We start from the raw sequence: 14,815 nt of genomic DNA, 5'->3' as shown, positions 1-14,815 counted from the left end.
ACCCGAATTTTGGGCACGTCACCCGAATATTTAAAAACCGCATGATGTGGGATAAAAAAGTGTTCCTCGCCCGATTTGTAATTAAATTTTGAAACCGACATATGTCCCAGTTCTTCATACTCCCGCATAAAACTGATGTACTCCTTTCTTAAGACCGAATTTTTCATAAGCCGTCTTTCTACCGCATGAAATTGTTTCTCGGCTATGTAACGAGACTCACCTAATACTGGACGCGAGGAAACAAATAAAAGTCGAGTAGAGAACCGACCGTCTGATAGCCGATGTATATTTTGCTTATAAAGCTGTTCACACTCCTCATCAGCTGGGGTGATCTGTGAAACCGATGGAGGCTCCTCAACCTCCCAAAACTTTTGTAAAGCATCCGAAAGTGATAAAGCAAAAACATCACCTGCTGGCTCCGAAGTTACGTCAAACGAATGATCAATAGGTCCCAATAAAATGTAACCAAATACCGAATTATACGCCGTTAAACCGTTTGTACCTAAAGTAATTTTATCACCACCGACTAGTGAACCGTAAACATCCGAACCGAGTAATAACTCAACTGGTTTGGACTTATGAAACTCTGGATCAGCTAAGAACAGTCCTTCACATAAATTTAATACCGATTCATTTAAATTAAATGTTGGCTGATTACCGACAAGATTCCGTAAACAAGTAACCGGAGTGGAAATAACCGGAAACCGCTTTCCCGAAGGTGAAAATGAAACACAAGACCGACCGAAAATATTACCGAGTTCTAATCCTCCTACCCCTCTCACCAGCTCATCCGTAGGTTCTAATATTAATCCTAACTTCCTAGCTAAATTTAAGGTTATAAGAGAGCCTTGGGATCCTGCATCTAATAAAGCCCGAATTTCAACAAAATCATCCAAGTTATCACCATGCACTCTTACAATAGCCGTAGGAAGTAAAATAGTTTTATGTTGAACAGGTGATTGCAATGGGTAGGTAGGAGCCGTATCCTATTGTCGATCATTACAAGATCGCTGCGGCGCCTCACGTTCGCACCGCTGATCCCTTCGACCATCACCGTCACGCTGTGGGTGATGAGAATAACCGTTGCCGCCCACTTGAGCCACACGACGCGGGCTCCACTGGTCGTTCCTCCGACGCTCCGGGGACGCGGCGCGAGCCGGTGACATCCGAGGTGAACGGGTTCGATTCCCGCCGCCGCCGCGACGATAAAACTCCGCGCTCCCGCCCGCACGCGGCGGCGAGCGTCTGTCCGATGTACCATTATTCACACGAGGCTGTGCAGTGCCTACCCGATTGAAACACAGCAATGGATGGTGCTTCTGGCTACCACATCCATCGCATTGCGGCACCTGGCGGCAGTCACGGTAGTGATGACTAGCCAAACAGAAATAACATAGCCGCTTCCGAGTAACAAATTCCTTCCGAGCTACGGGTGTAAGTTCCCTGAACCGTAAACATCTATTCAACACCGAGTGCGACGACTCACCACAGTAAGCGCAGCACGGGACTTGCGCTGCCGCAACCGCATAATTTTGGTGGCGCCGTGGAGGGCGCTGGTCCTCGCGATTATTATGAGAAACAAATTCTCTCTTGGTACTCTCCAATAACCGACATTCTGTTTCTAAAAATTCTACCAACTCCGAGAATGTTGGTATAACATCTGTTTCCGTACCGTATTTTTGTTCGAACCGAGTTTTAATTGATGGCGGCAATTTAGTACTAGCAATATACAGTAGCAAAAAGGACCATTCAGCTACAGGGAATCCCAAACGTTCCAGCGAGTTTGTTGCCATAATTAATGGATTTAAAAATTGCGATCGCAATCCGATTAAATTTGACGAAATAATTGGCAAGTTCATAATTTGACCGACATGAACGTCCGCTAGATGGCGGGAATTTTGGTATCTCCGCATCAAAAGGTCACGAGCTGTTTTATAACCAGCATCCGATATTTTAATATGTTGAATTAGCCCGCGAGCCTCACCAGAAATGCATGACATTAAATAAGCTAGTTTCTGTGAGGGTGACAAATCCGTACGATTATCTACCAAGCTGTCAAATAAATTATTAAATCCGACCCATTGATCCAAATCATCCGTAAAAATAGGTAACTGCAGGGTAGGCAATCTCGACACCAAAGCCTCTGAGTCGAACCTGTGTCCGTCTGACCGCGGCTCCGACTCGTCCGTGGAACCGCTCGTGCTCCGGCGTTGTTTTAATTTTTCATACATTAATTTGTCAAAAGCTTCTAATGCCCTCACATACTCCTTACGTGCCGCTTCTAAAATTTGATTTTCCGAATTATTTTCCGGGTCCCCGAGTTCAATTATTCGTTGATATGAAGCTTCTAAACTCGTAAATTCCGTATTAACCGTTAACAGTCGAACAGAGACACGGTTGACATGTTCAGGTCGATCCAGCAAGTCAGCACTGTCAATAAGCCATTGAAGTTTTACTTTAAATACCGAAAACGATGCTCTCAAAGCCATATTACAATCTTAAACAATAAACAACGCAACAATACCGAACTCGATGGTCGGTTATGAATATCACCTCACTTTATAACCTCAATATTTACTAACTCCTGAAATTTATTCAAATAAAGCTTTATCCCGTATTATAAGTATAATATTTACTATGAAATTAACCAGTTATCTTTTATCAAAAAGCTATAGTTACTAAGAAATCGAAGTTACAAAGTGACTAAACCAACCGCCATTTAAATTCACAATAATATTAACTACACTTCAATATTACAGCCGTAAATTATTCAACATAAAGTAACTAGGTACTTTCTCAGGTCGAATCACCAAATCACCGACCAAATCTCACCACAGCAATACTGCACGATTAGTTAATAAATAGGTAAGTATGTTTAACTTAAAAGATAAATGATTCAACGCCCATAGCGAGCTGAGACAATATGGTAATTACTAACGTGAGACGTAATTGTACCTACCGAATATCTGAGTTACAATAATAATCAAATTATAGCCGTAAAGTTAAGTAGTTAGCTACCGTAGCTACCGTAGTACCTACCGTACGAAAACCAACACAAAAATAAGTATTGACCGAACCGAAATAAATATACCTATAGTCTATACTTAGTACAATAGAAACTGTATTCCGAAAGTAAAATTATTACGTAAACAATATGCAATGAAGCTAACCGAATTGATAACGCCGCCCTGAGCTAACCTCAAAAACTTACGTAACACGAAAACCTAATAATATAGCCGTATTAAAACCACGCTCTGCTACCAAAATGTTGGATAAATATATTTAATAAAATAAATATTATATAGGTTTTTGCTCACGTGATGGTTCAAGGTCCAAAGCTCGGCGTGGAGGGCCCTCCCGATGCTTAAGTAATCCGTTTTAATCTTGAGGTTCTCACACACAAAATCACATGTCCACTTATAATCGTATACACAAATATAATGCCTAATAGCAGCTGGTAATATTTAACCGAAAATACAAATATTGCGAATATCGAGACCGCGCCGAAATACAAGAGCAGATAACCCGACGAGAGGCTGCCAACGACTGAGTAGACTGTCAAAAATAAAAGAACCTACCCACATACAAATATAAGAACCTACCCACATACAATTATTAAAGTGTTCGTCGGTACCGAACACTGCCGGTTCCTACTTTGGAACTGCGTAAGAATGCACTCTATCTAAACTATTCACCCGTTTCGCCATAGGATTTGTGCCCGCACCCTCACATAAATGGCAAATTTAATGTTTTTTTCTGTTGTTTCAGCTACACGGTCCCGCCGCTGGCCATCAGCGCCCTCTACTGGCGCTGCTGGTGCGCGCTGGTGATGCTGTGCGCGCACAGCCCCGGCGTGGCGCACGCGGCGGCGCAGCGCTACCCCACGCTGCGCGCGCTCATCGACGCCGCCATCACTGAGTATGCGCACTTTATTCGCACAGAGCGTTGTGAGACCAGTAGAATATAATGAGGATCAGTCATGATTTTTGTTAAGTATTAGATCATAGGCAGTAAAAAAATCATGACTTATGGTGAATGAAATATCCAAATCGGACAAGAAATGATGCAGGTACAGCGATTTAACTTTAGCAGTTCAAAAACGCTTGCCAGTACCAGCCGCGAGCGCGTGACGTCATAGGATTGAATCCGTGTCCGATTTCAGACCTTACGGACCACTACCGCGCGGATTCAGTCCCATGACGTCATCGCTATCCACGGGCAGGAGGCGCGCGTTTTAAAACTAAGCCCGATAAAATATTTACAACCTTTTTACTGCAATCCACTGTACCTTACTATTTCCCCCTTCATCATTATAATGGCCACATTTCTAACCCCTATATTTCCGCCTGCAGCAAACCCAGCATAGAATGGAGCGGCGCCTCAGCAGCCGAGGCGGAGGCGGAGCGCGCGGCCATCCTGCAGCTGGAGGGGCACCTGGCGGCCGCCAGCCACGGCAAGCTGCCCGTCACCGAGCACAACTGCCGCCTGCTCAGCCAGGTCAGGGTGTAGGTGTAACATGAGCATAGAGTGGAGCATCCTGCAGCTGGAGGGGCACCTGGCGGCCGCCAGCCACGGCAAGCTGCCCGTCACCGAGCACAACTGCCGCCTGCTCAGCCAGGTCAGGGTGTAGGTGTAACATGAGCATAGAGTGGAGCATCCTGCAGCTGGAGGGGCACCTGGCGGCCGCCAGCCACGGCAAGCTGCCCGTCACCGAGCACAACTGCCGCCTGCTCAGCCAGGTCAGGGTGTAGGTGTAACATGAGCATAGAGTGGAGCATCCTGCAGCTGGAGGGGCACCTGGCGGCCGCCAGCCACGGCAAGCTGCCCGTCACCGAGCACAACTGCCGCCTGCTCAGCCAGGTCAGGGTGTAGGTGTAACATGAGCATAGAGTGGAGCATCCTGCAGCTGGAGGGGCACCTGGCGGCCGCCAGCCACGGCAAGCTGCCCGTCACCGAGCACAACTGCCGCCTGCTCAGCCAGGTCAGGGTGTAGTAGAGGAAGGTTGTCTGTGAGAGATAGGGGACTAACCACAAAAACTTAGATGGTATTTTACAGGTGTTTTGTGCTGTCAAACGCCTACAAAATCTGTCTAATTTCGTTTTAGGCACTTGTTAAACAAAGTTTAAATCTTTTTGTGGCAGTATAGACATTTCCGACATTATATCCGACAGGCCGAATTTCGAGAGATATTGTGAAGATATATCACAGCATCATGACAACCGTGTAGCTCGTAAATAGTAGTTTTAATATTCCTACTCGGTGTTGCCGAATGATGTCGGTGTAAAGCCGGTAATAAACTCCCGCCTAGCTGTAATATTTGCTGTTACTTTACAAACAACATGACGATATCATTCTGTATAATTATTTTGTTTTCTCTTACTTACCACTTTTACCTCCATTAATTTATTTGTTTTCTTATAACTTACCACTTCCATCTCCACCCCAACAGCTAACAACCCTCGACCCGCTCGGTCCCGCCCGCAAACCCCCGGCCGGCGTACTCGAGGCCTTCCAGCAGCAAGCCTCATCCCTGCGGCTGGGCGCGCTGCTGTGCCGGCAGCCCGCGCTGCTGCTGGAGCTGGTGCAGCGCCACGGCACGCGCCGCGCCATGCCCTGGCTGCACCAGCTGCTGCAGCAGGATCAGCTGCAGCTCAGGTCAGTGGCGTAATGAGAAGCTTGATGAAATTACCTATTGTGACAGCTTATGTTAGTAATTTTGTAAGGACGCAACAATCAAAGGCGACGGTTGATGTGCGAATGATGGTTTATTAGGGTTCCGCTCATCTGGCATAATCTTTATTGACCAAAACTCATTTCGCATAACTCGTATGGTCTAAACTTTTTTGGCCGAACCATCACTTTGCCAAGACTTATGTGGCATAAGGCTCGTTTCGTCTAAAACTCTTTAGGCACAATCTTTAAACACCTAAGTTTCGTTTGCTCAAATTTATGTTCGGCTATAACCTATGTATAATCTTGTTTCTCCTAATGTTATCTTAATAAATAATATATTAAGTATGTAGTAAATGTACAAATTGTGGTATTTTTCTCCTACATCTCGAAAATCACGATATTGTATGATCAAAAAATCGAAAGTTAACGACCAATATAATTATTACAAACCCCATGAAATCGAAACCTAAAAATAGGTGCGACGACGAGCAAAGCGAGGAGGAGCGTGTTAGGTGCACATGTTCATCAAAACCAAAGCGGAGCGCAGCGAAGCGGAGCGGAGCGTTTTCCAAACAGCGGAAACAATACAAGGCGCCAGTTTGCGCTATGTAGGGAGACGCTCCGTCAAAGTTAAAGCAAAACGAATATTATTACTTTGTATAAACCTATGCCATAGCATTATTAGGCTATTCAAGATTTGGCCATACCATTATTAGGCTAAACAATGTTATGCGAAATAACTTTTTACTAAACGAGATTTATGCCATACGATTTTCGGCGTAACGAGACTTTGACCAAACGTTACTATGCAATACGAGATTAGGCAAAAAAATCTTATGCCAAAAAAGGTAGAACCGGTTTATTAGTGTATGCTAAGTAGAGGTGTTGCCACACTACACTAATAATTAAACAAGAATTTAATAAAAGAGTTTGACCAGCAAAAGATGTTCAAAGAAAACGCCGGAAAATTTAAAAATCTTTGGTCACATGACTATACACAAACTTGATACCTACTTTTATGTCGTCTTGGACATCTTTGGCTGGCCAAGCTCTATAAATGTTCCTATTCACCCAAGTTTGGAATCTCCCCACTACACAGTGCACGAAAGCCGCATGATCTAATCTGTTTCCATCAGTTATTTCCTTTTATTCGCGCACTATTTTGCGGACTGTCCGTGCTGACATAGCACTAGTGGTGGGAAAAACGGCTACATTTTGATAACACGCTACAGACGCTATGTTACACATTTATAGCAGGTTATTTAATCCGCTACGTTATAACAATATTGAAGAGCAAAAAAAAAAGGAACTTTCCTTCATACTTTACAGGCTTAGGACTGTCTATAATGGCACATCACTGTTTCCATAATGGCACATCACTGTTTCTCTTCATTTTTATGAATTATTGTCAAACGTTCTTTAATTGCAATAACTATTTACACAAAACACTTTAAAAACACAAAGTAATATCCTTTCAAAGTTTCATCCACTTACGAAAACACACGTAAAGATAGGTAAATTGTCCAGTCAAAGATCAATCACACACAATCACAAAACATTTAAAATACGAAATTGTCCTCAGAACCAAATTGTCCGTTAGAAAGTACCTATTTACACTTACACAAACACTATTTACAATTTTACACTAAACCTAAATAAACACTATACCTATTTTAATACGTTACTATTTAAACTATTTATTATTATGTATATTTACAAATATTTATTTACAGCACGCAAATGCAACAAAACAAACAACGCGATCGTAATTCGTAACGTTGCGCGAGGCACAATTAGCATAGCGGCCACCCGTGGCCGTTGCCAAATCGCGACTGCGGAGCTAATTTCAGCAGATAGCGGAGCGCTATTGCGTAGTGAAGCTTGCAGCTTCGCAGCGTCTCGCTCTCTCACACGCGAGTCGCGCGACGTTGCACCGTTGAGAGAGCGAGACGCTACAAAGCAAGTGAATATCGCCTGCGCGGTTATCGCGCGCCACGTCTCGCGGCCTCGCGGCTCCGCTTTTTATAGCAGACATAGCAGTAGGGTTCGAAGTATCATCGTCGGTTCTACCTTTTTTGGCATAAGATTTATTTGCCTAATCTCGTATTGCATAGTAACGTTTGGTCAAAGTCTCGTTACGCCGAAAATCGTATGGCATAAATCTCGTTTAGTAAAAAGTTATTTCGCATAACATTGTTTAGCCTAATAATGGTATGGCCAAATCTTGAATAGCCTAATAATGCTATGGCATAGGTTTATACAAAGTTATAATATTCGTTTGGCTTTAACTTTGACGGAGCGTCTCCCTACATAGCGCAAACTGGTGCCTTGTATTGTTTCCGCTGTTTGGAAAACGCTCCGCTCCGCTTCGCTGCGCTCCGCTTTGGTTTTGATGAACATGTGCACCTAACACGCTCCTCCTCGCTTTGCTCGTCGTCGCACCTATTTTTAGGTTTCAATCTCATGGGGTTTGTAATAATTATATTGGTCGTTAACTTTCGATTTTTTGATCATACAACATCGTGATTTTCGGGATGTAGAAAAATACCACAATTTGTACATTTACTACATACTTAATATATTATTTATTAAGATAACACTAGGAGAAACAAGATTATACATAGGTATAGACGAACATAAATTTGAGCAAACGAAACTTAGGTGTTTAAAGATTGTGCCTAAAGAGTTTTAGACGAAACGAGCCTTATGCCACATAAGTCTTGGCAAAGTGATGGTTCGGCCAAAAAAGTTTAGACCATACGAGTTATGCGAAATGAGTTTTGGTCAATAAAGATTATGCCAGATGAGCGGAACCCATCATCGTCCGGTATCGATACCGAGTACTCATGTGGTATCGAGACGAGGGTATCGATACCGAAAAAGTATCGGTCCAAAAGTATCGATACTACTCAGTATCGAGTACTTGCGAAATTGTTAATTTTTGTACCTTCACCAGCATGAAAATCTACATTTCCATTGCATTTATAAAAAAAGTTTTGGCAAATAAACACAAAAAAAATGCAAGACTCTGAGGTTTTAACGGATTGATTTTGTTTTAAGAACTTTTATGAAGGCCTATCATATTAAAATGTGACGACAAAGTACTCGATACCAGCGATTTGTGTATCGAGACGAGGGTATCGATACCGAAAAAGTATCGGCCCAAAAGTATCGAGTACTCAGTATCGGGTATCGCGAACGAAAGTATCGATACTTACTCGGTATCGAAAGTATCGTTCGAACCCTACATAGCAGTAGCGTCGTGGCAACGGCCGCGGGCAGACGCTGTCCAATTTTGCGAGCTAAGATCGCGAGGGCGCGTCGCGTTATAATTATAGCAGCATTTGCGCGTTCATAAAGCGAATGCTATTCGTTGCGTGCAGATCACTTGCTATGTTTTTTAGCTATATGTTATATTAACCTCCACTACATAGCACCTACGGAACGCCATTACAAATTTGTTTCTCTAAGCAGCTCTTTTTCACACTCCCCACTTTTTTCGTTCCTATTTCTGCTCGCAGATTATTTAACTCAAATAATTGTTATATTATTAACTTTATCATTCTCATTTTTTCCCTCCCCCAGCGTACTCCCAGTGCAATGCCTCTGCGAGTTCCTATCCGGCGGCGGCGCGTGGGCGGGCGCGGCGCGCGGCGAGCAGCTGGCCGCCCACCTGCGCCGCACCGTGGCGGACAGCGGCGCGGGCGCGCTGGCCGTGCTGCAGTACTACACGCAGCGCCTCGCCCACCAGCACAGGGCCACGCGCGCCCAGGCCAACAGGGTGGGTGTACTGTGGTGGGATGGAAAGTTTTGTGGAAATCGGTCTAGCGGTTTCGGAGTTGCAGTCCGTAGGGACCAGCGCTCTCTTTACATATGCATAGATAGATAGATAAAGCGTTTATTTGTTCCACTTTCTTACATACACACAATATAGACGTAAATGCTTTTCCACTCTTGGAAATGTACGTTTTAAAATAATTAATGCATTTTAGAATATCCTAATGCAGCAATGCTTTAACTGACCTAATACTTATAACTCGAGGAAATTAATTTGCCTTAGAATAAAACAATAAATCTTTTTTTCCAGGGTCTGAAGCTGGTGCTGACGCAGGCGTCGGAGGACGGCTCCGAAGTCGACTATAACGAGGACGTCGACCCCATGTAAGTCTAAAGTATTTTAGGAAATAAGCCTACGCGTTTAAACCTAACCATTTTTGTATTCTTATGTTGGCCTCCAATCCTTCTCGACCATAGTGAAGGAAACCTAAGGTTTATCAAACAAGACGCGTTACTAGCACGCGTCAGAGCGCTATCTTGACGCCACGCTATGGCGCTAAGATGTGTTATTATAGTAAAATACCGTCAAAAAGAGAGGCAGCGTTGCGTACTGCTGGCGCACATCTTGACAGAACCTTAATCTATACAGAAATAATTAAGATTTTTTTCTCTATCTCCCTCAGGGAATGGATAGAAGCGCTCTACACCCTCCCCCACTGGGAATCAGTCCGTTCTACCGTCATCTCGCACGTGCTGGTGGCGTGCCTCGCGGAGTGCCGCGCGCGCGCCGTGGCCGCCTACGTGGCGTGCCTCGCGCGGCACGTGCGGGACACGCCTGAGGAAGATCATGATCAGCTGATACTGGTATGCATTTTATAGAAAGCAATAGAGATATGTGCGCCACCACCCACAACCTCCAAGAGCTTAAACAGATTGGAGATCGGTGAGAGAGGAATAAAATATTTTATGAATAATCACATAAACTGTCAACTTATGTATATCTACAGTGAGCTGCATATACATGTATACAATTTAGTACAATTTAGGGCAAAAAACCTGAACCCTCTCAAATTAACAAAACTATTCAACTCCTGCAAATGTGAACATAGCCTAACCCACCGTTCCCTCCGCAGGGCATGAGCCAGCTGATAATGGAGCGCGGCACCATCGTGAACAACATGCTGCCCGCCCCCGGCGCCCCGCCCGCCCCCGCCCAGCACCAGGCGCTGCTGCACCTCACCAGCATCTTCCACCACCACCTGCACAAGGTACCTCCACACACCTGCCCCGCGGGGAGGTCACAGCTCGCGCCGCCCGCGCCTCCATCCAACAAACTCAAACTCTCAAACTTAAAATTTTTTATTCATCGTAAAAATATAAAATTTTCTGATGAACGTCAATTTTTACAAACTACTCTCCGTTCGGATAAGGGGGGCTCTTTCTGTCTAAGGAGAAGAACGGAGGCAAGAAACTCCTGAGCCATCATTCAGATTCAACACACCCCAAACATTCAGAGTTAAAAAGTCGCAAGTGCATTCACGTAATTATCTACGAAAATAACTCATTTCCAACCCCCGGAGTCGGATATTCAAACTACTCCAATTACATAGTTATTTTCCCCACAACTAACCCCCACACTTCCTCCCAGGTCCGCGTCCGCGACACAACCGACCCGTCCGCATCGTCCGACTCGGCGGAGGGCGCGGACGCACTGACCGTGCGCTGGGCCGGCTGGAGCGCGCGCATGCACACCACGCAGGCGCACGCGCACCTCAAGCTGCTGTGCTACGGGCCTTCTAATTGTGAGTTGGTTTGTTATCTTCAATGGTAGATATAGGGGGTTTCCAACGAGCAACATAATAAAACAGCGTTTTTATGTACAGTAAGGGCCAGAGAAACCTGACCCCCTTAGAAGCATTGTTACTATGAGAGTGGGGTCAGGTTCCTCTGCACCTGACCGTACAAGAATGAGGAAGTAAACAAAACTTTTTTTACATGATGATACAAGGATCCTTATTTGCAATGTTTTTTCACTTAAGTTTCACTCATTTGAATCGGTAGTGACATCGACACTAGAGCTAGCACTGGTCTAAATGTCCTATCAATATTAATAAAAAGACGCAACGATTCTTTTCAGAAACCTCAGAGTATACATTAATACACAGCAGTTAGTGTTTAATGGTATTAACAAACTTCCTTCTGTCTTCCCATGTCTTGCTTCACCCATTACAACAAATTAATTCTCCCTACAGTGGACACAGAGCACATGTACGATTGGCTAGAAACAACCTGGAGTGAAGCCGCCGGCCCGCCCGAGCTGCTCCCTGATTGGCTGAGACTGCACCTGGTGCGGTGCGCGCGCCCCACGCTATTGGCCCTCGGGCTGCGTGACGTGTCGCCCATGAAGCTGGCACTGTTTATACAGACGTTTGGGGTGCCGGTGCCCGCTGTTACGTGAGTTTTGTGGTTTGAAGTATTAGAAAGAAAATAAAAGTTTTCCTACGGAAAAAGTATTGATCGTTGACTCTGGTATTGGCCTTGGAAGGGGGAAGAATACTTGGCCTAAAGAACTTAGAAACTAATGATTTACGAAACATACAAACTGAAGATCCGTGATTGACACTAACCCATGCTAAGAAGAGCAAATATTGCGCAGCAATAGCGTCGCTTGATCGTAATTCAGACCAACATGGAATCTGACAGATTCCGCCTTTGACTCTGCATCCCTGTTTGGGGATTTAAAATACTTTCTGTGTTGGTTCTTCTTAGCCTTTAGGTAATCCTGATATAAGGATTATGTGTTATGATTAACTTAATATATTTTAAATTACATTCCAGAGCCCTCCTCCAAGCGCTCGACCAGTGCCCAGCCTCCTCCGTAGCCCGCATCGGCGTGGAGCGCGCCTACATGTCGCTACTACTGCGCGTGCAGCGGGGGCGCGGCGCGCGCGGGGGGCAGGCCTTCGCCGCCGCCGCGCGCCTCGCGCCCGCCGAGCCCATCCCCGGTGAGTCCCGCGCGAGTCACCCGCATATCGCTACTGTAGAGACAATCCAACTGCTAAGCATTTATGTTTTATTATTTTTACAGTGACAAACCTTAGCAGTTTGTCAACGTTACGCTGGACATAGAAGATTTATTTTGCTAGAGCAGGTAGTACAGACTGTTATAATGATACAGGCTTAGCCAAAAACAAGCTAAAACTATATGCATCGAGCTTAATGTAACACGGTACGCAAGACGCTGACGAAAAGACGCATAAAAATCTCATCGCCCTATAACTACAACTTCCAACCCCCCTTCTAACCACATCTCTCCCCCACAGAGGACACCCTATTCGAGTCGCCCCCGGTCCCCACCGAGGCGGCGTCCCCCTGGGCGCGCCCCCCCGCGCCCCGCGCCGCGCCCCCGCCCCCGCCCGCCTTCGGGCAGGAGTCGCCGCTGCAGTTCACTGACATGCTCACTGTAAGTTATACTTTATTATAGGCTAGGTGATTGCTATGCACTTGAAGGTTTATTTTATTTTTTATTTTCTTTATTGGAGAACAAACAGAAGCAAACACATAGTAAGATTTCTATAAATTAAATAAAATTATCTAGGTGAATTTACCTCCTGGGACATTCTCACTAAGAAATCTATTACAAACATGAACTCTATAACATTTTAAAAATAATACAAAAACTTTTTAAATAAAGAAAAACGATTTTAAACTAACATGCATAAAAATATCCCTAGTTATTTACAAGGACTTAGGCTATGATACATTTATAACAAAATTATAAGCCTCGCAAACACTGTATACAAAAACAAAAATAAATGTATATAATACAAATTTAATATACTATTCATAATAATATATAGACAACAATCTTATTATACCACCACGGCAATATTAATACTTATAGGTTTTAAAAAAAAAAATAATAATAATAAAAAAATAAAAATGTGTACAATTCATAAAAATTTTACAATCAATAAAAAATTACTCAGATGACGACAGAACATTAAGGACATTTGTTTTGAACTGGTTGCGCGAATTACAGAATAAATCAACCGAGAGCAGGCGTTTGTTATAAGTGTCACAGATGCGTCGCAGAGGCGCGCGAATACCGGCGTTAGATGCGCAAGAAGGGACTGAGAACAACGACTGAGAACGAGTTCGGATAGAGGGGACCCTGAATTTAATCGAGCTCAGTAGATCAGGACAGTTGTATTCTCCCCTGCAAATACAGTACAAAGAAATAGCGTCAGAGAGAATACGACGGTTCTCTAATGTGGGCATATTGTAGAGTTCTAGTAAATTCACATAGGACATCCTGCAGCCTGCCATTCTGTAGTGTAGAGCGCGGAGAAATTTCTTTTGAATCATTTCGATTTGTTTAATATAAACCGCGTATAGAGGATTCCATATAACAGAGGCGTATTCCAAACACGGCCGCACCAATGTTTTATATAAAAGTAAATATGTTGAAGCATTTTTGAAAGGCTTTGCAGAACGAAGAACAAATCCCATCATTTTATATGCTCTACAGGTAATGTTTTCCACATGTTGATCCAGAATTAATTTGTCGTCCAGTAATATTCCGAGATCCCTAATAGAAGTTACTCTGTTGATCAGTTTGCCACCTATATTGTATTGAAAAATAATTTTATTTTTGTTTCTCGTGAAAGAAATTTGCATACATTTTTCATGTGCAAGATGGAGCTTATTATTGAGACAGTATGCATAAAAGCGGTCTAGATCTTGTTGGATGAGTTCACAGTCATCTTGGCACGTCACGGTTCTGAAGATCTTAAGGTCATCAGCAAACATCAGAAAGCGGCAGTTATGAAAACTATGTTTGTGGAAATTATATGCAAGAGATGTTGTGCAAGTAAATTTACTTTATTGTTTGCGGTGAACAATAAACCTAAACAAAATTAGGATTTACTGGCGACAATATTGTATTGTATCTCCGGCCGTGGAACAAGCCTTGATTTGTCTGAACACATCTCTCACATCCTTAATTATAACCTCAAAAAATTCTTAGGCCCATAGCAGACGGCGTTTTTTATGAGCGCCGACGACGCGCGTATTAGGATTTTTGCGTTTGCTTTGATAATACAAACGCGCGCATGACAAAGGAGCGGAGTAGAGTAGGGGCAGAGGGCAGAGGGGCGCTCACACCACCACTGCACCGCCCGCGCCTGCGCCTCACTCGCCTCAGTTGCAAATGTTTTATTGTGTACTGCGCGTGTGATTAGTTTAAAATGGAACCTTTCGACACCGACCGCTTTATAACAGAAATAAACAACGATCGCCCCGTGTGCTTAGAGTTACAAGGTTGCGTTCAAACCTCGTATGAAGCGCGTATACGCGCGTCAT

At 44.1% G+C, this 14,815-nt stretch overlaps 1 protein-coding gene across 2 annotated transcripts in view; it reads left to right on the top strand.

Annotated features, from left to right (window-relative positions):
* LOC105381956 (integrator complex subunit 1) overlaps positions 1-14,815 on the top strand; it is a 38,974-nt gene that overhangs the window by 11,944 nt on the left and 12,215 nt on the right. For both annotated transcript variants that reach the window (XM_048630321.1, XM_048630320.1), the window contains 11 exons: positions 3,769-3,918; positions 4,353-4,497; positions 5,451-5,656; positions 9,260-9,455; positions 9,762-9,835; positions 10,135-10,315; positions 10,585-10,719; positions 11,100-11,253; positions 11,704-11,905; positions 12,290-12,456; positions 12,775-12,914. In XM_048630321.1, coding sequence (XP_048486278.1) covers positions 3,769-3,918; positions 4,353-4,497; positions 5,451-5,656; positions 9,260-9,455; positions 9,762-9,835; positions 10,135-10,315; positions 10,585-10,719; positions 11,100-11,253; positions 11,704-11,905; positions 12,290-12,456; positions 12,775-12,914 — 1,750 coding nt within the window. The remainder of the gene's footprint in view (positions 1-3,768; positions 3,919-4,352; positions 4,498-5,450; positions 5,657-9,259; positions 9,456-9,761; positions 9,836-10,134; positions 10,316-10,584; positions 10,720-11,099; positions 11,254-11,703; positions 11,906-12,289; positions 12,457-12,774; positions 12,915-14,815) is intronic.

Source organism: Plutella xylostella, chromosome 25, assembly GCF_932276165.1.
Source record: "Plutella xylostella chromosome 25, ilPluXylo3.1, whole genome shotgun sequence".
NCBI classification, from domain to species: Eukaryota; Metazoa; Arthropoda; class Insecta; order Lepidoptera; family Plutellidae; genus Plutella; species Plutella xylostella.
This window is presented reverse-complemented; position numbering and strand designations above follow the sequence as displayed.